The following is a 22,312-nucleotide window of genomic DNA, read 5'->3' on the forward strand; positions in this document are numbered from 1 at the left end:
TCTGTCAGGTTTTATTTGAGGGTCAAAATCCTGAAGTCATTAAAAACAAACAAAAATAAAAGGCACACTTTTATTGCTCCCTTACACCCTACAGCCTGAATTGTTTTCTATTTTTGACTTATCTTCCCCTCTCTGAGAAGATGGTATAGCAATTTCTTACTATTGGCAGAACTCGTGTAATCTGGGCAATGAAATGGGATTTTTCTCCCAATGGCTTTGATGCTACAGGGGTGAATTTGTCTCTGGTTTGAAAATGTTTCCCAGGTGATTGCTATAAAAAACACTTAAATTAGATGGACATTTCTGCTTAATATGCATCTGGGCTGAAAAAAACTTCAGAAAGTGAGGATTGCATAGTGGAGTATCTTCTAGAACTTTTTTAACCTAAGCAATGTATAACTTCAGTCTGAGACAGTTCAGGAAAGAAGCTTACGCTTGCTGTGTTCCACTGAAACCAATTTTCTTCTGATTTCCATTAAAACCAAAACATAACAGTTACAAACTCGGAGTTCAGGTTTATTTGTAGTGGACGGATAGTAGTTGAAAGCAGGATACACCAAGGACCTTATCTCACTTGCCAAGCTAACCATATACAGAGATATAATTTAGGGGATTATGGCCACCTTATTCTTGGTTCTGATACTGAAACTTCTAATAGTTTGGGTAGGAAACTATTCAGAATTCTGATATTTTTTTTTTTTTACTGTAGCTGGCCTGATGCTTTTCAGCCTCCATATCTAAACACGACAACTAGAAAGTTTAACTGTGGTATCCCAGCTTTTATACTTTTTTTTTTCCTTAAATTTCAAGGAGAAAAATTATTATAGCTTATTTTGGGATATAAAGGACGGATCCAGGCATATTTCTTTCTTTTCTTGGTGTTCAGAATGGTTGCAGAACTTAAGAAACATATGTATTCCCTGTTGTGGCAAAATTCTTATTGCCTATACACTGCAAACTATTATAGCTTTCACTTGGACTTTTATAATTCTATACAGAGAAAAAATTAAGAAGGGCATATAAACGTATCTTGCACTTCAGATTGGTGCCTCAACTTAGTTTCCTGTAGAACGACCTTATTTCATTACCTTTGAATTACCTCCTCACCTCCATTGTTCTTTTTGTGGATGATAGGTTATCTTATAAAAATAATACTGTATTTGTCTATTGCATGTTTTAATTTATTTTTCCATCAGCAAGGTCATATTTTGACTTCCAAACAAGAGTTTAATGTTCTGCAAGTGTGAAACCATTGTCAGTGTTATGATTGCCACTGCATAATCTACACAGAAAAGGGGTAGAAAAAGTCAGGCAGTATACCGATAACATGTAGTGTGGTGATTCTAACTGGGTATTGGTTGGTAGCTGCATGTTTCCATAATGTCCCATTTGGCATGGTTTGGGGTCCATCAGATTCCTGCTGATTGTGGCCTGGAAAGGGAAAAGAAAAGTACGAAAAATCAGCCAAACTTCTCAATTTCAGAAAGTTGGCCTTTATTATGGTTACCATTTATTATTGTAAGGTGGTGGGTGCTTAGCAGCTGTGGATGTGATTAGTATCTCTTGCTGCTTTGTCAGCTTCCCATACTTTTGTGGTAGTCTACTGTATGATGCTTTTTAAATTTTTTCTGTTCTTCTTTATTGTTCAATTGGATGCAAGAGTTGAATAAATAGTTGTGATCTGTCTAGAATGTGTCTGTACTGCAGTCATTTGCTCGATGGGGACTAAACTGTTTTGTCACTATCATGAATGGAGATACTACTTTAGTTTGCATGCTGAAAAAAAGTGGAATGAAGACAGGGGAAGGAAAGATCCAAGTCTCACTCATGATTTGATTTTTAATTCTAAACATAAAGATTTTGATTTGTGTGGAATTGTTACAATGTGTTGGTATGTAGCCTGGAAGGAACTTTTCAGGTAGCAAGGTGTTTTCTGAATGTGTCTCAGCAGGAAGCATGTAGAGCTATTTCTCATCTCTAAAACAAACAGCTGTGGAATAGCTAAGTACTCTGATCCCATAGACCTGTGCATTTAATATTGTTCTGTATGTGCTCCAGAGTATCTTTTCTAGAATGAGTAAACATTCATGTACAGAAAGCATTGATATGATCCATAGTCTTCATACATCTGGTTCAACAAGGGCAAGTACAAGGTCCTGCACATCGGTTGGGGCAACCCCCAGTATCAGTGTAGGCTGGCGGATGAAGCGACATATAAGGAAGAGAGTTTTTACAATGAGGGTGGTGAAATACTAGAACAGGTTGCTCGGAGGGGTGGTAGATAACCTGTCCCTGCAATCGTACAGAGTCAAGCTGGATGAGGCTCTAAGCAACCTGCTCTAGGTGAAAATTTCCCTGTTTATTGCAGGGCAATTAGGCCAGATGACCTTTAAGGATGCCTTCTAACCCAAAATATTCTACAGTCTTTGGACATCCTTAGGATGAATCAAGTGGTTCAATTTTATCATACGCTAGGAGTCATATTTATGAATTATTGGTAGTTTATAAAGGGAGATTTTTAGGATTCTAGAAACCAATCCTCATTTTGCTAGTAACTGTTATACCTATCTAGAAATAGACCAATTAGAATGAAATCTCATTTCCATTGAACAGCCAAGAAACAAGAAAGAATAGGTTCTTGAGTAGGGGTAGAAGTTGATCTTAGTTGAGCTTAGTCTAGTGAAGGCGAATTCAGGTAGATTATTGGTGAGGTAGGGATAGAAGGGATTAATACTGCTCCTGCTATAATTGAAGAGATGCTCTTCTGTTCCTTCACACATGAGTCGGCAATGTGCGCTCGCAGCCCAGGCAGCCAACTGTATCCTGGGCTGCATCAAAAGAAGCGTGGCGAGCAGGACAAGGGCGCTGATTCTGCTCCTCTATTCCTCTCTTGTGAGACCTCATCTGGAGTACTGTGTCCAGTCCTGGAATCCTCAACATAACAAGGATATGGAACTGTTGGAACGGGTCCAGAGGAGGGCTACAAAGATGATCTGAGGGCTGGAGCACCTTCCATATGAGGACAGGCTGAGAGAGTTGGGCTTGCTGAGCCTGGAGAGGAGAAAGCTCTGAGGAGATCTTATAGCAACCTTCTAGTATCTGAAAGGGGCATACAGGAAAGCTGGAGAGGGACTATTCATAAAGGCTTGTGGTGATAGGACAAGGTGGAACGAGTATAAACTGGAGAGGGGGAGATTTAGGCTAGACATTCAGAAGAATTTCTTCACTGTGAGAGTGGTGAGGCACTGGAACAGGTTGCCGGGGTAGTTGTGGATTCCCCCTCCCTGGAGGTGTTCAAGGCCAGGTTGGATGGGCCCTTGGGCAAGCTGATCTAGTGGGATTCCCTGCCCATGGCAGGGGTGTTGGGACTAGATGATCTTTAAGGTCCCTTCCAACCCTAACTATTCTATGATTCTGTGTTCTGAGCTTGTGCTTAACTTTTTCGAACAGCATAGAATAGAATATTTCAGTTGGATGGAACTTACAATGATCATTTAGTCTAACGGCCTGACCACTTCAGAGCTCACCAGAAGCTAAAACATGTTATTAAGGGCATTGTCCAAATGCTTTTTAAGGCTGACAGGCTTGGAGCATCAACCACCTCTCTCGAAAGCCTGTTCCAGGGTTTGACCACCCTCTTGGTAAAAAATGCTTCCTGATATCCAATCTAAACCTCTCTTTGGTTTACCATGTCAAAATGAAACAATCCTTTGGCTTCTTTTCAGTTTTTTGACTTTTTTTTTTTTTTTCCTCTCTCCTTAGTAGATGTTAAACCCCTTTGTTGTTGAATCCCACTATTGCTGTAATAGCAGAAGGGCAAAATATTTTATAAGATCTGTCATTATAAAGCTACAAGACGTAAACCTGTTATCTGTAAATGTGCTATCCTTCTTGAAAACATACACGTTTAAGGGACTGAGGTTTGCTCTTAGATGCCAAAGATAACCGCGTCTCTATCAAACTTTGTTATTCTTTGTTTAATACTTTAACAGAAGGAGATTCTTTTTATCTGACACACCATGATGACAGTGCTAACATTACACTTTTAGAAATGTTTGTAATAAATGCCAAACATCTATTATTTGCCTTATACAAGAATATGAGGGGAGAGGAGGGAGATAAAACAATAAAGGACAGTGCAGTGAAGAATCCCAGGTGTTCTACAGTGACATTTCATCCTGTAAGGGATCCTTGTGTAAAGTTGTTTAACTTTCTGTTTTAGGAACAAGAAGATCCTAACAAGCTTGCTACCAGCTGGCCAGATTACTACATTGACCGCATCAATTCCATGGCAGCAGTAAGTTTCCTCTCCTGTAAAGCACAGAATTTTTCCTAATATAAAGATCTGTTTTTTTAGGAAGAAGTCCCCAAAGGAGAAGAACGTTAGCCCAAATGCATGAATAATTTAAAATACAACTTCTTTCAGAAGATAAGTGTGAGTGAAGATAAGATAAGAGTGAGCCCTGCTCTAGCAGAAGAATAGGTTATAAAGCACTATGAGCAATTCCTGGTTTTATTTCCACAATATTGAGCATGGAAAGATATCAGATTAGATTCTGGAATGAAAATTCAGAGCTAGGATAATGAGATTGACGATTTTAAATTACTTACATGCCAGCAATGAAGCCTATCCCAAAGTAGGGCCCTATTCCTTAGATCTCTTCTCATTGGCACTCGTCCTGAAAAGGAGAGACAAAAATGGCTGTGTGCCTTTTTTGAATTCCTGAACAATACAGCTGGCTTTAAACTGTAGTAGACCATAATGATCTTGAAGAGATTGTCATGTTCTTGAGTGTTGCTGGAGCACAAATGTAGTTCAGCTATTACTCCTATTTTGGAAACTTAGAGGAATGTTAAAGCTAGCTTTCAGCACATGCATACACTCATACTTGTTTCTTGGCAGGGATAACCAGTATGAAGCAGTGACAATCAAAAGCACCTTTTTTCCAAAATTATACTTCCAACTGCAGTTAGCCTTTTTGGAGGCTTGTGAGTTGTTTGGGCCAAGTAGAGGTACAATAATTTAGTTCATCAAGAAGTATCTTAAGCACAACCTGTAAGCAAGGATTATATGAAATCCTGGACAAGAGGGAACCAAGGCCCCTGTTGATCCCTTCAAAATGAACGAATAAGAGAATATTTGATGAATCAGAAAAGCAACTATTTGAAAACTAGGTAAAGGGTTTTTTTTGTTGTGTGGTTTTGAATTGATTTCTAACCAATCTACAAAATAACACGGGGTTTATTAATTTAGTAGAAGAATTAAAGAAAAGGTAGTTATTTATGTAAGGTAATGCACGCTAGATAAATAGAGAAACATAAGGCTGTAACACCTTAGACATCAGACAGAAGCCAGTAAGATATCTGAGCAAAACTTTCTTCAACTGTCATTGGTCAATAGCTGTATAGTACATCTCTTCCTGTGAAGCATTCAGTAGAGCTTGTCACCAGCAGAAGCGGAACCCTTATAGTGTATATGGTGTCTGCTGATCTCCTTTGACATGGTAGATCTTATATTTTTAAATTTGATCCTTTTACTGAATTTATAGTCAAATTTTGCTTCCAGCTGTACATGTGCAATGTCTACTTGTTTGCTTTTGGCAGCTGTGCAGAAGTGATGATAGAATTCTGTTCTAGAATCTTGGGTAGCACACTTTACTTGTTTACTTACACTTTTATGTTTGTTTTCTACAGACTCCTCTGCACCTTTTGTATTATGGTTATAAGCTATAAAATAAATTCATAAAAATTATGGCTTAATGGATGCTAAGTGTCCATACTAATGCATTTCTCATGGTGAAATATATCTTCCTCGGTAAAAAAAAATAATGAAGATTTACAAGTTATTATAGCTCACTGTAAGAAAATAAAAGGAAGGCTGCTTTCTGCTGTCAGTCATGAAGAAAAAAATTATCACCTTCCTTCCTGTCAGATTTTCTTGGGGCAGAAAAATGGAATAGAAAGAATATGGACTTGTTTTGAGAAGAGAAATCGAGCTTTTGTGACTAGCATGGCACTATGCTTTGGTTTCCTGACTGAACAAATTTGCTCTACAAGGGCCATTAAGGAAAAAAAATAAGTAATGTAAATTGCAATGTAACTGAGCCAAATACTCACAGTATGATTTGATCCAGGGCTCTCTAAAAGTTTTTCCATTGATTTCAGTGGCTTTTGAATTAGTCTTTAAATGATCTTGATGTAAGCCTGGAGTGAATATATGCACACCACTATTGTAAATCTGGAGCAATTCCGTGGAATGAGACTACATTTTGACCTATGTTTCTAATTTTAACATATTTTAAGAGCACCAATAAACACCAGCCCTGGTAATGGTTGCATGCCTAGCACTGGATGATTGATAACCTTATACTTGGCTTTAAGCCTCATGATTTACTCTTGTGCTTGAAGTGTTAAGAAGACACACTGGAGTTAAACCCCTTGCTTCTGATTTACCATTCAGTTGCTTTGCTTTTAGGCAGGTGAAATTTAGTTGACTTGATTTCATAGGAATTGTATCAGCGGAAAACTGGAGTAATACAGATGAGAACCAGTTCCAACACACTTTAAAATACATGTTCTATTCGTTATTATTTAGACCTCTGAGGTTCTTAACTTCCAAGTGGTTATTTTGGGTCCCTTATAATTTCAATTCTAAATTTAGTGGTGGTGGGTTGTTTTTATTTTAACCGCATCCAAGTAGAGTTGGCTCAGAAGTGATGAAAGAAAAACGTGTTTCATGTTGCTTCCTGATACTGTCTAGTCTATTTCAGTTTGTGTCTCTTGGGTACTCTCAGATACTGCAATATTTTAATTAGAAATACTGCAAGAAGTATTTGAGTTGAAATGGTAGCAGTAATCACAGAAGTGTTAGTTTAAAATACTTTAAGTCCTGCTTTTAAATAAAATTTAGGTTTTACATCTCCTGTGAAATAACTGCGTAAGAATCTTTTTGCATGCAGTTTTCACATCTTTTTCTATATTCTTTTGATAAATTATGAAGTTCTTTTTTATATATTGACTTGTCAAAAAAGTTCTTCTACCTGCTGATAAAATGGAAATGGCACATTTATCCTCCTGATATCGGTAAGTATCTTTCTGTGGATTTCAGCAGACCAAGGACTCTGTGCTCAGGGTTCATTTTCTCAGAAGACCTGCTACAGTCTTAGCCATCATATCTGCACCTCACAGACTATCCTTGAGAGTAGTATGGTGATTCCTGACGTGTTTGTCATTCCCTACTTGTAATTTTAGACCACTGTGCTAGGAAGCACTTTAGGTCACAAATTCCTGATCCAGTTCAAAAAGCCACACATTTTAGGTACGGTTCTGTTGCTATGACTGTTTAGTTTTTAGTAGTTTTTATTCACAATTCTTACAAGAGCATGACAGTAAAACTGGATCTCTTTACCAATCTGTAGTGTGCAATTCATATGGAGGGACTGCCCCATCCTTCAGGTAGCCTGACTGGAAGGAAAGGGCCAAGTAGATCATTGGCAGAGTGTGTTCTACCAGCCTTTAAGAGAAAGGGACAGCTGCTAACAAGGTCTAATTTAGAAAGAGTAGCCTCCAAATTTGGCAAGTCCTCTGATGTCTACATGCTATAGGTAATACTGGTGATTGTGGACAGGTTGCACACCCACAATCAGAGACTATTTCTATTACCAAGGTCACTGTCATCATCTGCTGATGCATCAACACACAAAACTGCTTTTCTTATAAATACAGAAGCTGTCCTGTTAATATCAGATATAAAATAATCTCCCTGTGCTCATCTTGCCCTCTTCACCCATCGATACTGTCTGTTTGGCAGCACAAATAAACACAGCCCTCACTTTACTGAGGAGAAAGACTTCTGACGGTACTGTGTTGCTTTTATGAGCTTGGCTGTTTATGCATTTCACAAAGAGACTTTCAGATGAAAACTGACTTTGCAGAATGAAGACTTTGCAGATCCAGCTTTTCTAGAGAGGTGGCTCAGTTGAGAGTGTGAGACAGCGGTCAAGATTAATAAATACAGCTGCAACCAGGCCCTTTTCATTGACTCAGAACGCAATTATTCAGGGCAGAGATGATTCACAGGATGTGAAAAATACATATATTTCAGCAGAATTCCGTAGATAGATGATAACTCTCTCCCCATCTGGGTTAGGTGACATCTAAGTTACTTTAAAATTATTTGCCTAAAAAAAAATCAGGGTTTTTGTTTAAATTGCATTTATTCATAGTTATGATTCATAGTTTATTCTCTTAGATCAGTCTTAATTTAGTTAGAGATGTGGTGTACCTTAAATTTCAGCTGACTTCTTTTCTTTGAAGAAATATTTTAAAGTGGTATTGTTCAGGTGTGTCATAAGAGACGTGCAATATAATGTTTTTAATAAAATTTTAATTTTATTTTTACTTCTATTTGTTTATGATCTGGATATGATTTCAATAACGATAACAGTTTGTTAGTTATGATTTTAGATAAGATCTAAAGAAAGAGCTTGGACTATAATGAAAAACCAGAATATTCAGGTAGCTTAGCTTATTTACTTCTTTTGGTTTTCATTTCACTTGTGTGAGACTGTTAAGTAGAACTAAGTCCTCCATACAGTACTGCTGCTGCTAGTTCATGTCTTTTTTTATTCTTTTTCCTTTTTTTCTTTCTCACATGTACTGTCATTATAGTCCTGTGTTTCCCTTCCCAGTAATTTAGGGAAATGATTAGCCATTAGGGTAAGGTGTAGGAATTAGCGTATACTTTTAATAAAGCAGAATGATTTAATCTTAAATGGAGGCAAATTTTTAAAAGTAATTTCTTGGACTACTTGAAATTTTACACATAAAATTGTGTGTGATATATTTTTCAACAAATTTGTCTTTTTTTTTTTTTTTCCTTTCAAATAGGCAAATCAAATACATAGATGCTATACTTTGAGGTGAGACACTTAATCTGGAAAACTTGAATTATGTAAAACCTGCTTTTAAAAGAGAGACTTATGTATACTACCTTTAGGGGCCAGATAAGGACCTGGAACTGTTTTGCTTCCTCTTCCTAGTGTGTTTGGTAACTGATAGCAACTAGTTGCATCCTCGGCACAGGAGACGTTAATTCTCTAGTGCAGTTTGTAGTTCAGTAAAGCAATTCATCAATCAGCTACATTAATGGAATCCAGCCTCAAGTAATGACAGTCCCCTCCCCTCTGTCTCCCAGGGACAGTTACATTTTCTATAACACTTGTCGAGAAATCTATTTCATAATGCAAACACGTGACCAGTCTATTATTGGAAGAAGGCATGAGCATTTTAGTTCCTGGCCATGCATAGGAGTAAGGAAGGGCTTTTGGCTGCCTGCAGCTTTAGAAAGTTTTCTATAGTCACCCTCTGTTGTAAAGACAGGATTATTCGTATTTGTTTCATTTGGAAATGGGCCTTTTTCACTCTAAATGAAATACTGTTGAGCACCTTCTTACCATCTATTTGTTTCCCCCTCATGATACTCAGAGGAGAAATTAAGCAGTTGGGGTAATGGAAGCCTTACAAAGGAGCACTTATGGGCCAAAGGAAAGATGACCAGATGGGCTGTCACCCAAGAAAATACAAATGAAGCCCCAAATCACACCCCAGGACTCTGCCACTGAGATTCCATAATGCCTGTTCAGGATTTTTGTTTATTTTTCAAAGAGGAGGATCATATATGGCTTGGCTTAAGCATTTCAATTTATGTTTCTGGCTGTCGGGTGATGCTGGCAAAAGATAAAACATCATCAGCTCATTTTCCATCAGTAGCACTCTGTCATTCCATTAGGGCAGGAAATAGCTTGCTCTGTTACTGAGTGAATTTGACTTTAGTGTGGATCAGAGCAGGGACCCCTAGAGTTAAACACATCTCCCTATGCCAGCTGTTCATCATAAGACAGCAATGGCATGTAGCCAAGTGACCACCCTCAGGATCTGACATGTGTTGGCACCACATGCTTTGCAAAGGTAAGCAACATGGGAACCTTTCCAAGGGAAGTGAGGTGTTAGTGGTGGAGGAATGTGTTAAAGGAAGTTTCAGTGAGAGGAACGTTTTCTTTGGTGCTTGCTAAACAGTAAAATAAAGACTTAAATATTTTGCTGTAATGGACCATAATTGTAGCTACTCGGATTCCACCACAGAGAGGTATATCACATCCCTGATAGATGATATTAGTTTAATCAGGTTGTTCATTTGAGAAGGTGTTCAGAGCTGCTTTCCAGATACCACTGAGTGATATCCCCTAGAAGTCCTGCCAATAAGAGAGGCATTTATCCTCTCTATTTTAGAAGTAAAGTGACCAAGAAGGCATAGCTGTAGTCATAAGAATTTCCAGACTTGAGTCTCGACTTTTTAAGTAAAACAACACATTGAAGTGAGCTTGGTGTGGTATATGTGAAGGGCACTGCAGAGTCTTGCTTCACATCACAAGGTTGCAATGGTAGTGTAGATCTGGAACCCTGATTTCCTGATGTACTACCTCTTCTAATGTCATTGTCTGACTATGAATACTTGTTTATTGCCTATATGCCACTCATTGTCTCTCGTTCTAATTTACAGTGACCCACAGCATCTTCCATTCCAGGTGACTGCAAGCACTAGTTATCTGAAGTTGCATACTGTGGGAAAATCTAGTGCTTCAGTTTACTTGTTAAAAAACAGAGACAGGGATTTTATGATGCTGCAGCTTTTTGCAATAGATGTTCCTAATTAGCAAGGACAATGTGTATAGAGGAAATCAGTATCTTAAACCAGGTGATATACTTTTGGTTGTAGAGCAAGGTTAAACTTGTATGTACACAAACTGTAATTCAGGGTACGTGCAGGCTGTTTAGTTACTTGAAGAAAAAGTTCTATGCTTTGAAACCTGACACACACATTTGGGTTTCTTTTCTCTTTTTTTCTCCCCCCACCCCAATTCCTCAAGCTATGTCAGTCTAATAAAAGATATTACTTCTCCCTACAAACTTTGCCTCACGTATCCATAGATCACCACAGCAGATCATTGTTCCAAATTAGGTACAGTTTTCTGAGGGCATACTCTCAAGTATGATTTTTGGGGGGGTAATCTGAGAACACTATTTTAGCCAGTGTGGCAGAGTGGTATGCTGCTGCAAGTCCTCATGAGCAGCCTCATCTGGATTCAGTTTTGTAGCTGAGGCACTCCTTTCCTGGTGAGAGGTCGGCAGGCACCTCTATATGGGTTGATAGGATAGTTGTTTTTCATAATTCCTGGCCCGTTGCTTAGCTTCCAGGCAGCCCAAGCTTTCCTGATTGTCATCTTCTTTTTTGAACAGATGCAGACTCTGTATGCTTTTGATGAAGAAGAAACAGAAATGAAAAATAAAATAGTTGAAGACCTGAAGACAGCTCTGCGGACTCAGCCCATGAGGTAATGTTGTTCGTCTTTCATCACAATTCACTGCCTCCCTATGGTCAGATGTGACACAAGAAAGAGTGGCTAGGACAGAAACCTCATTATCTCACTTTACACAAGCCTCTCTGATATTTCAGACAATCCACGGAGAGCCCCTACAGTCCATAATCTGAATGTGTCTAGTTGGGAGGGGCACGCTAATGCTGAAGCGTGCAGTTTCAGGAAAATAAAAGACAAGGTTTGGTCTGGAAAGAAACAGTGGCAGATCTGTGCAAACACAGGTAATGTCTATGAAGATCAGATTTTAGATTTCATAGCCCCTTGAACATCCTATGTAATTTGATTCATGTTGGGCAGCATCTCAGCCTCTACTCTGAACTTTGAGTTCAGGCTTCCCCTTATCTTTAGTAATGTGAACTGTTTGGTACAAAGTAGCTAATCCATCTGACATCACCTGGTTTGGCATTCTTCCTGTCCTATGTGTAACTGTCACATAGAGAAATGTTAAGAGACTTTATTGTGTAGTGTGTCTTTGAAGGTAAGGTTATCTTTGTTTTTCTGGGAACAAAGCTGTGAACAATAGCAAACTAACTGGCATAGAAAACTTTTCCATTTAATATTTAAAAGAGCATTGTGCAGAAGCAATAACTGATGTAGATATGATCTCAGGAAACAGTTGGTCAAAAAGGTTCTAATTGTCTTTGTATTGGGCCCAAAATAGGCAAAATGTGTTTGCATCTGCACTAAATAATAATTTCAGAGAGCTTCAGAACTGCCTAATCAAACAGGGGTTCTTTTGCTGGGGGGACCTAAGCAAACCAAACAAATTAAATAGAAACAGTCCAAGAAATTTTCTCAAAGAATTTGCATTGCAACTACTTCTGACTTGAAGTAAAGATATTTCTGGGACTTCTTGCAGCACTAAGTGATAAGTGATGATTGTGCTTCTCCCATTCATGATGTTTAAGCAGTTGACTGGATTCAGCTTCTCAGCTCATGGCAAGTATGAGGTAGAGTGCATCAGCTTAAATCTCAGTGTTGTACCTCCTGTTGTGATAGGCTGTAGGAGAGCACAAAGCCAGATTCTGATGCTCCTCTGAAGCATAAAGATTCATCAGGCTTTGGTAACTATAGCAAGTGGGTAGGGTAAGTGCTTTTAACATGAAAGTAGAGAAACAGAAGCCTCTATTGAGACCTAGCCCAAGGGGGTAAGTGACTGTTTGATCCCGTCTATTGCTACCCTAAACCAGATAACATGATAAAATAAAGCTGGACTTCATGTTAAAATGGAAGCTAACACAAGTGCCAAACTCCCATCTCTCACAAGGATTTAAAACCAAGGTCCTGTGCTGTTGAGACTTGATGTGCTGACTCTGTTACGTTTATATGGAGCTGGTTTGGTGCTTCTTCTGTGACAGTGATAGCTTTAATTGAGCATAGTCACAGCAGCAAGGCCTCTCTGCTATGTCCAGCTGAAGTACTTTGCTGGTGACCATAAGTTGCTCTGCTTTGTTATTTGAATAGGACAGCCTGGCCTCGTTGTTCAGAGCAAGGCAAAAAAGAAAACCAAAGAGAAATGTCTTTTGCTCAAAACCTTGCACGACTTTCTTGCTTAGACCTATATTGCTTCTGCTAGATCCCCTTGACAACTGCATGTTGCTTCATCTGTTTATAATAACCCTAACAAGCTTCAGTAAGAGCATCTCTGAGCTGCCCTATAAAGTGTTCTCTTCTAAATCGCTGGCGATAGTTATGGGGCTTTTTTTTAAAAAAAAAAGTTAAGCCAAGCCAAATTTTGAGTTAAGTCCTATGTCTCAACTAATTTCCAGCAACTCAATTCGTTAGCTGCCAAATGGGCTGCATGCCAATGCCTGATCAACCAGCCAATTTCTCCTTGATGGAAAGGTTGCAGTAGAGAGGCCCTCAGCTCCATCAGGTCCCTCTCATAAGCAGTACTATACGTAAGCCTTCAAAATACTAGTCTTTCTAGTTGAATTTGGACACCAAATCCTGTTTTCCTTGCCACTTCTGTTCTTCAGGCCTCTGATGAAAATAGAAACCTAAATTCACACAGGATGGACTGTCTGGAATCCATTTGTGATGGTAGGATACACAGGGGCTCTGACAGCTTACCAATATGCTCCTCTGTTTGAATTCTCTGATCTAGATGAATCAAAAGAAGAAAAATGCATGTGTTTGGCTCTTGTGTTTTATTTTACTGTAGAACCGTGCCTCTACTAGCACAAAATGCAGGGTAATGGTACTAAACTATGCTTCTGTTCCAATTCACCACTTCTAACAGCCACAAAAACTGAAGCAGACCCACCCAAACTCAAGTTCCTCTGCTCTTTGGAGGAAAGGTGATAGAAGCACCCCTGGGCACCTAGTTGGACCTTTTTGAGAAAGTGCATTTTGTTCTGGTATTTAGGAAATAATAAAGCCAGGTTATGTCCCAGCGTACAGGAACAACCCCAGCCTTAGCGAACAAAAAAACCACATCTGCATCTTGTAAGGAAACACATTTTCTTTTAGGTTTGTAAGACCTTATGAGTATAAACGAGTGTGATGACTAACTGTTGGACAGAACAGAAGCAGTAAGAAAAGAGCTTTTCTTTTGGTATTTTAATGCCCAAAAATGGAGGTTCAGAAGTGCAGTAAAAGTAAAAACTTAGAAGAGACTGGAAGAAAAAATAATGTCTTGGAACCTCAGGAAGATACTTGCTTTAGTCTGAATCATCACTAGCTCCCTTTGCTGTCTGCTTTTCTTTTGTTTAGCTCAGATTTACCTCCTATTGGTTTCGTGTGATTTAGTCATGTTGCAGTCAAGTGCGTACTGGACATGATCATTTATGCATCCAGCTAGCAAAACTCATTATGCTGAATTTTTCAAGAGTTAGTAGTTGTCAGGATTATGTGTACCCCCCGATTCAAATACTGATGCTGCAGGAAAGTGTAGATTGGGCTGTTAACTGGGTGGGAACATCCTGCTCTCTGCATACCCACAGCATACAGTCTTTGTCTTTCCTGAGCTAGATCAAGTCTCACAGGGAGGCTGTTCCCCCTACACTTGGAATCCATCAGTGGGTTGTTACCTCTTGGGCTGCACCACATATGTATTTGGATGAAAGGTTTGTTGTTAGAGCAAGCTAACTCATTCTGATCAGCACTCTCTAAAACTTGAAAGGGTAAGAGGCGCCCTGCCTTTTAAAGTGTGCCAAACTGGTCAAATGAGAGTCTGAGGTGAAGTTAGGTTTTAATTTGCCTGTTTAGCACCTATTAAGACACACTCTGCTTTATTTACACTTGAATTTTTTAATGTGTTAATCAGAATGCATTGGCAAATATGCTTAACTTTACACCTTTCAGTCTAAAACAAGACTTATTCTGCAGCGCACAGGACACAAAGGATGGCAGTTAGTTGCTGCATGTATGTTGTGAGGAAGAAGGTACTTTATTTTTGAGTTGGGTTTCCCTTTGCACATACACAAACACACATGTCTCTGCTTACAGACACACAGATGCACAAACACCATACAGCATGAGGATTATGTTTCTCGGTCTGTTAAATAAACTCTTCTTTTTCTCTCCTATACAGATATTTACACACATAACTTCCCACATGCATGCTCACACTGAGCAAATTATCATACCGAGAGTGTCTCTTGTCTCAGAAACTGTTGTCACAGTTGTTTTATCTTCCTCTTGCATGATTTCCTTTTCTGGAGATTAGTGAACAAAGTGTTTTGGAAAAGGAAGGTGAAAATCATCATTTGATTCTTGATTCTGATGTCAGTTGAAATGAGAAGGTACTACATTTTGCTTCCTATTGAGTAATGCAGCTTGCTGTTTGCTCTTTGGACTAGGAAAATCCCGACATTGTTTTAAATTATTTCATTAATCAAGATTTGTGACACACCATTTTCCTGCGCATGCCTCCTTTTTGGAGTGACCTCATCCAAATAGTCCTAGAAAAATTACTCTTCTAGTGAATTTAGTAAGGGAATGTACTTAATTGGGACAATGTGACTTTTGTGCATTTACCATTTTTTTTTCACATGGTAATCAGAGTAGGCTAAAATACATGAAGTTTGTAGTGCCTTTTATGTCTTGTCATAAGACCAGGTGTTCCATCTGAAAGTATGTTTAAGGGACTCTTTGTTCAGCTACTTCATTGAGATGTTTTCTTTTGCCAGTAGAGCTCTGTATCCTCAGGAAGAATTTTAAGTCTTCCTTCAGCCCCAGAAATGAAAAGAACAGCAGAACTGCTTATTTTTTTCTTTTCCTTTTTTTGCCCTAAAACATGGAGGGAATAGCTAAGATATAGGATGTATTTGGAGAACTGAATTTTGAAAGTGATGAGGAGAAGGAGAATTTAAACTAGTTCCTCCACAGCAGAGGCAAAGAGCAACTCTGCTCTTTAGGCCCAGGTTTAGAATGATGCTCCTAAGTCATTGGCATTACATTGCTTGGTAACAAATTGAGTTTGTGCTTAATTTGGTTTCAAATATATCCTTAACAGCAACTCTTTTAGCCATGAATGCACTTATTTCAACCGTCTGTTGCATGCTAGCAGCTAAATGCATTACAGAAACTGAATTAAGTTTTAATCTGCCCATAATCACTTTAAATAACAAACTTGCCAAATTCCTGATGCGCAATATTGATCCCAAACTCTCCTGGAGATAGAGGTGTTTTTTCCCCTGTGATTTTTCAGGTTAAACAAGATGCATCCAAAGAATATGCAATCAGACCTGTGTGAAACTTGGCAGATTGTCTTACCAGGGTTCAACTAAACCTTGTTTTCATTTTTGGTGCACACGTGTTCCTGTGAATGCTTGCTTTTATTCTTATATTCATTTTGAAATTCAGGTTTGAACAGAACCCTAACCTCAGACTGAAACTCCATTGAAAGCACCAGGGTTTGCTATCTTTGTGGTCAAGCTACTGACCCAAATAAACCGAAAGTTTGCAAATCTATCAGCATAGTAAGCATAACTCACGTAGGCCCTGTAAATTCCCTTGTGATGTGAAGACTGTACATATTATTGTATTGAGTCCATATTATCCAGGAGATACATAAGTATTGCTCAGGTTTGTCTTGCTGGTGCAGACACATTAACAGAGGTCAGTGAAATGTGGAGAGTTTTTCAGTGTGGTGCTTCTATTACCAATGCGTGTTAGGAACATCTCACTTAAGGACACATCAGGGAATTCAAGAGGGAGAAAGAGTGCCTGGGTAAAAGCACAATGACACAGACTTTTGGTATTCTTAGTTTGTTATACCAGTGTCAATTGTTTAATAGCCTTTTCATCTGGAGTCTTTATTATTTTATTTAGACTATGGACATGGGCATATTATTGTTGGTGTATACTTTGGTAGACTGAAAATTCAAATGTAGTTCGCATGGTTTTTTTATCCAGACATTCTGAGAAAGCACACCTACCTGGACAACATATAGAGGCAGGAGATAAACAAAGTGATCTAGAGAAATTACCTGCAGCCTTTTTCATATCCTTGAATCCTCATTTTTAAGGCTGGGAACTTTAAACGAAACATTGCTAGAATGATGGGTTTGTGTTGATTATAAAAGTCCATCATTATCTAACTTGACACTTTTGGGTTTTTTTAACCCTCATTTTCAATAGAGCCTTAAACTGTTCCAAGAACTTTCTGCTATATTGTTTTCATCCTTGCTTTCCATAATCTTAACCTGAAGAAAGTCAAATTTTATCATAGAATACAGTAGAAACAAAATTCTTGTGATGTCAGTTGTCAAAATAAACCTGTTCAGCTGTAAGTCTAATCTATGTGTCATTTGGTAACAGATTAATTCTGTATTGTCTCTATTTATATTGTTTTTATTGTACATTTTGCTACGGCAAGGTGACAAGGGACCTGCTCCATCCTCTTAAAACTAAAAATCAAACCAAAAACATGCAGGCAAGGCCATTATCAAAGCTTTGCCTTTTATTGAACAACATGTCCCTTTAAAATATGGTATGTTCTTATACATATATCACAGGTTCAGGTGTGAAGTCATTACAGCTGACAGACACAGTGGTAATGTGTTCGCCTTTGTGAGTGTACCTGCTTCTGTAGGTGGCAGCCTATAAGAAGCATTGGCTAAAAGTTTTACCTTAGTGTAAAAATTGTTTTCGAGATTATCTGAACCCATAATTAGAAGCGTGGTGATGATTCTGTATGGAAAAGTATCTTGTGTGTATTAGCATGTATATAAGATGTAGCGATTTGAAAGAATCTGTTCAGCCTTGAAAATGCAGCAGCTACTGAGGTGGACTACAGTAGGAATTTGGTGGTAACTGCAACGAAGGAACAAATAGTTGGGTCATAAAGTGCTAGAATATAATCACCCTGAAACTATGTGAGATATAAATATTAGTTAGTCTATTTTGTTTGAGTTTTGGTTTGGTTTTTTTTACTGAAATACCTGGGAATTACTCTGAACTTTAAGCTAAAAATCAGCCAGCTTTTATAGGTGCAGGGTTGAATAATATGGAATCTTTTGAATAAACTGCCTTTAGTCTACTTTCCTTATTTTCCCTGTCTGATTTTTTTCAGGTTTGTGACCAGGTTTATTGAGCTGGATGGTCTGAGCTGTTTGCTGAACTTCCTGAAGAGCATGGACTATGAGACCTCAGAGAGCCGTATACACACATCCGTTATAGGGTGTATCAAGGCACTGATGAACAACTCCCAAGGACGGGCTCATGTCCTGGCTCATCCAGAGAGCATCAATATCATCTCCCAGAGCTTAAGGACTGAGAACATCAAGACTAAGATTGCCGTGCTGGAGATTCTAGGGGCTGTCTGCTTGGTACCAGATGGTCACAAGAAAGTCTTGCAAGCCATGCTTCACTACCAAGTCTATGCTGCAGAAAGAACAAGATTCCAGGTACAAGGAAGAAACTTTGCCAGAAATAGCCAGTGTGATGTATCTTTGCAGAGAGCAATTATTACACTGCATATATCGTGAACTTGTTCGGTAGTATAATAAAAAGGCAATATTTCTCGCTTTGTTTTAAGTAGGGCACTTCCTCAAATAGATTATCAGCATCTATATGTATATATTAAGACCTGATTGCTTGTCATTATTGCTAGTTCAATATCTTCTATATTTTACCTGAAAATGCGGGTTCGCTACCTTAAATGGGGGTTCGCTAATCTGTTCATGCTCTAACCTAATGGCCTTTCTGGGGTGGTGATCATTTGTTCTACCACAGAAGCCAAAGCCAAGAATGCTAGGAGCCTCTGCCCTGAAAAGTCCTTAATTTAGTAAGAAAAGAGGTGTGGATTAAATAATACACAGTGGGGGCACTTAAACTGCCACTTAACAATCAGTTTGTGAATCATCACCACTTAGCAATTGTTGGCTCAGATAACTCCCATTCAGAACACAAAAAGAAAACTCAATCTCCCAAGACCTTAAGGTAGGTCAGTAGATAGTTTACAGGCTTTTATTGTGGATAGTGCTGGCTGCTATTAGAATGTTCCTCTTCCTAATGAACTGTATACCTGTACAAAAAGATATAACAGCATTTGTTGCTGTGTGTGAAGCAGTAGCTCCTAAACTTTGAGGTAACCTCATCCATTTACTGTTCTTTCATAGATGAAATAATAAGGGTGGTATTGGACCAACAAGCACTGGACCCTGGTTTCTGTCAGCCGTTGTCTCCTGCCTCCTCCTTAGCTAATGCATCAGTGGATTTTGGGCTGTAATGAGCTTACGGCTCTAAAAGTGAATGGGGAAAGACTCTGTGCTCAAGAACACTAGCTTCCAGTGTTTGTTGTTAGGACTGAATGCACTACGAGATTGACTAACTGTTACTTAGACCTGGGAATGGAATGCAGGAAATCTTCACTTGTTAAGTGGCATTGGCAGGTCCACCCCTCTGTCTTGCTTGTCTGTTCATACTCAGTATGTAACTTCAATATGCAAAATGACATGTATGATGTATGACTCCAGAATTGACAGGCCTTTTGATCTCAGTTGAAAGCTCTTAAAGCTATTTCAATACAGAAAATAGCAATTACCATATAAGTTGGAAGGGGAAGAGATTATAGCTGCAGTCATGAGAGTTATGTCACTATTCTTTGATATGGGAGTAGGATGACAGTGACTGATGTGGAAGCAGAAAAGTAAGGTATGGACAGAGTTATGATGTGCAGGTTAGCAATTAGCTGAAATAAAGAAGCCTTCCTGAATTAATTTGACATTCATGTATACCTGGGAGACAGCTGCGGATAACCTTAGATGCTTGTCAAAAAGCTTTACTTCCACAGCCTCCACAACACTTACAGTCATGTGTTAATTTATCTTTACTTGACCAACTGGCTGTGCTTAACAAGCCCATATGGGGGATAGATGCTGAGTTTACTGAATGTCTCCTTCGTGGGCTCTCTCTCTCTCTTTTCGTATTGGATTAAAATTTACTGAATCACTGAAATAAGTCATTGCTGGGCAAAGTGTGGTAGCACAGGGCTTGTACAGCTGAGTTTTTGATGAATCTGGTGTAACGATTTGCAGATGCTTACCAGCTCTTATATTCGTGAAAGAGGACTTTGCATAAATGCTTGTTTTTTTCCAAATGCTTTTCCATTGGGGAAAAAATGAAAGATAAATGGATACCGTCTCTTTTTTCATTCTTAAACAAAGCAACATGCCATCCCTCACTCCCTGAAACATTAAAATGATTTAGTAGAAGGGACATGTTCTTGTTTGCAGTTTCCAACACTTGTGTCTAGATGCTGGAGTGGGATTTTCCACTACACTCAGCAATAGCTTGAGTTTAATTTTGAGAATGTAAGAGTTTGTCCAAAGACATTCTTCATCCATCTTCAGTCATTCTCTTTGAACAGGGAGACTGGGGATTTTTTAAATGCTCATGAAACAAATGTGATCATTGTCATCATTACAGTTTAGTGGAAGATTCTCTGATGGTTCTACAACTTGTCAGCTGGGAGTCTGTCTCGGTTTGCCTGACCTCTTTGTCTTTTGCCTTCCCACACCTGTGTCTCAGAACAGTCTTGCAGATCATTATCAAGAGAAGTATCCACTGTAATTTGACTATGGGAGGCTACTTTAAGAAAAGGATGAACTGACAGTGCTTATCCTATACATTTATTGTAAACTTCAAAGATATGGTATACTATGAAAGCCAGTGGAAATGTTTTTTCTTTATCTTAGTCAGGAATGTATTATTTGTAACCCAAACTTAGCAAAGATCTAAAGAGATTCTTTAGATTTTAAACTGAACTCTTTGGGGGGTGTGCTTCCTGTAGCTTGAGCAACTAGCAGCATCACTCAGTGTATTGAAGTGTGCAAACAGTTTAGAGCTTGCAGCTCTACATTGATTTTGACTGGCCATACCTAATCCCTGCTATTTTTAAATGATTCCCTATAGCTGGGGATTTGGCAGAACCAAGAAACAAGAATTCTTTCTGTAAAAAGTAATAAAAAAATGAACTAAACTATAGTAACAGGACAAACATACTTTGAATGTACAGAGAAGTTGTTCATTCCTTTGAATTCTAATGGTAGGAAAAAAGGAAAGCTGCTAACTTTCCAGAACTATGCTGAACTCACTTTCATTGGAATGTCCATTAAATAACTTAGACGTAATGCTGACTTCTGACAAAATCAGTGCAATTGTTGTTCTTCCTTAAGTTGCCTTCCTGACAACAGTAGTTGATAATATTCTTCATCCCTTTCAGCCACCTCACTGTCAGTTTATCCCTCCTGATTTGAGAAAGCTGGCACTTAATATACTATGTGTTCAGATTTATTTTACCCTCTTGCAGGCTGCAGTAAATTGAAATGTCCCACCATCTCCATAGTGCTCATCAGTACAGATAATATGTATTTTGAGGAATCAGGAAGTAAATGTAAGAAACACTACTTTTCCCCAACACAAATTGTTTTCTTTTTGTTTTTCACCTTCTTGCAGAGGAATGTCATGGTGATGAATAAAAATTTGGGGTGCATGGTTCTGTTTCCACTCCTTTTTGTAAAAAGGAGGAAGAGAGGTTCGGCATTATTTACTGTCAGCCATCTAAAATTTGAGCTCATGCAGAACTTGCTGCTGACAATTTTAGATTGGAACACGAATTATTTCCAATATACACGTGCTTAAGCATGGTAGAGTGATGTTTGGACTTGATGATCTTAAAGGTCTTCTCCAACTGAGAACATTCTGTGATTCCATGACCCAGTGCCAGTGAATTAGCAAAGAACAAATCTGCAACTTAACATGTGGTTCTTACTAAACTTGCATGGGCTCTATCCTGCTATAGCTCCTCCTATTTGAATAGGAAACTCACAGTTGTATATTAGTGTATCGAAAGTAAAAGTCCAAATTACAGTGAGATTCCCAAATGACAAATACTTGTGATTCCAATTAATTTAACTAAATTACACCAAGTTGTACCAACTGAAGCTGATCAAACTGTGCTGAAATATTTTGGGTAGGGTGTCTATGCTTTTGGATGTGCTCATTTTCCATTAACTTCAATTAAAAAAAAAACCAAACAAAAAGTAATAAAACTTTTATGAGTGTGAAAGACTGTCTCCTTAACAAAATTCCATATTTTGCTCTGAGTAGAAACTGTGGTGCAAAATATTACTTCTTTCTAAATTGACAGCATTTCATCTACTGACTGCAATTATCAGCCTAATCCTCAGCTTCATGGAAGAGTCACTTTAAAGCTATGGGAGATTCTTCAATACATACTTACTCTTCTTTGAGAGTTCAGTCTTCACTTGAATGCCCTTTAGTACTACAACTTCACCCTATAATCTCTGCTATTCAGTGTGTTCACAGGCCTATTTCAATCATCTTGGTATTGACACTTGCAACAGGATTCTATACTTCGTGCTTGTATCTGAATTTATATTGTAGCTATTCCTATTTTCTCG

General features: G+C 38.5%; 1 protein-coding gene across 2 annotated transcripts in view; it reads left to right on the forward strand.

Moving 5' to 3' along the window:
* The window catches only part of DAAM2 (dishevelled associated activator of morphogenesis 2), a 212,208-nt gene that overhangs the window by 123,618 nt on the left and 66,278 nt on the right, over positions 1-22,312 (forward strand). For both annotated transcript variants that reach the window (XM_069852534.1, XM_069852533.1), the window contains 3 exons: positions 4,223-4,297; positions 11,299-11,393; positions 17,959-18,292. In XM_069852534.1, coding sequence (XP_069708635.1) covers positions 4,223-4,297; positions 11,299-11,393; positions 17,959-18,292 — 504 coding nt within the window. The remainder of the gene's footprint in view (positions 1-4,222; positions 4,298-11,298; positions 11,394-17,958; positions 18,293-22,312) is intronic.

This window comes from Phaenicophaeus curvirostris, chromosome 2 (genome assembly GCF_032191515.1).
Source record: "Phaenicophaeus curvirostris isolate KB17595 chromosome 2, BPBGC_Pcur_1.0, whole genome shotgun sequence".
NCBI lineage: Eukaryota > Metazoa > Chordata > Aves > Cuculiformes > Cuculidae > Phaenicophaeus > Phaenicophaeus curvirostris.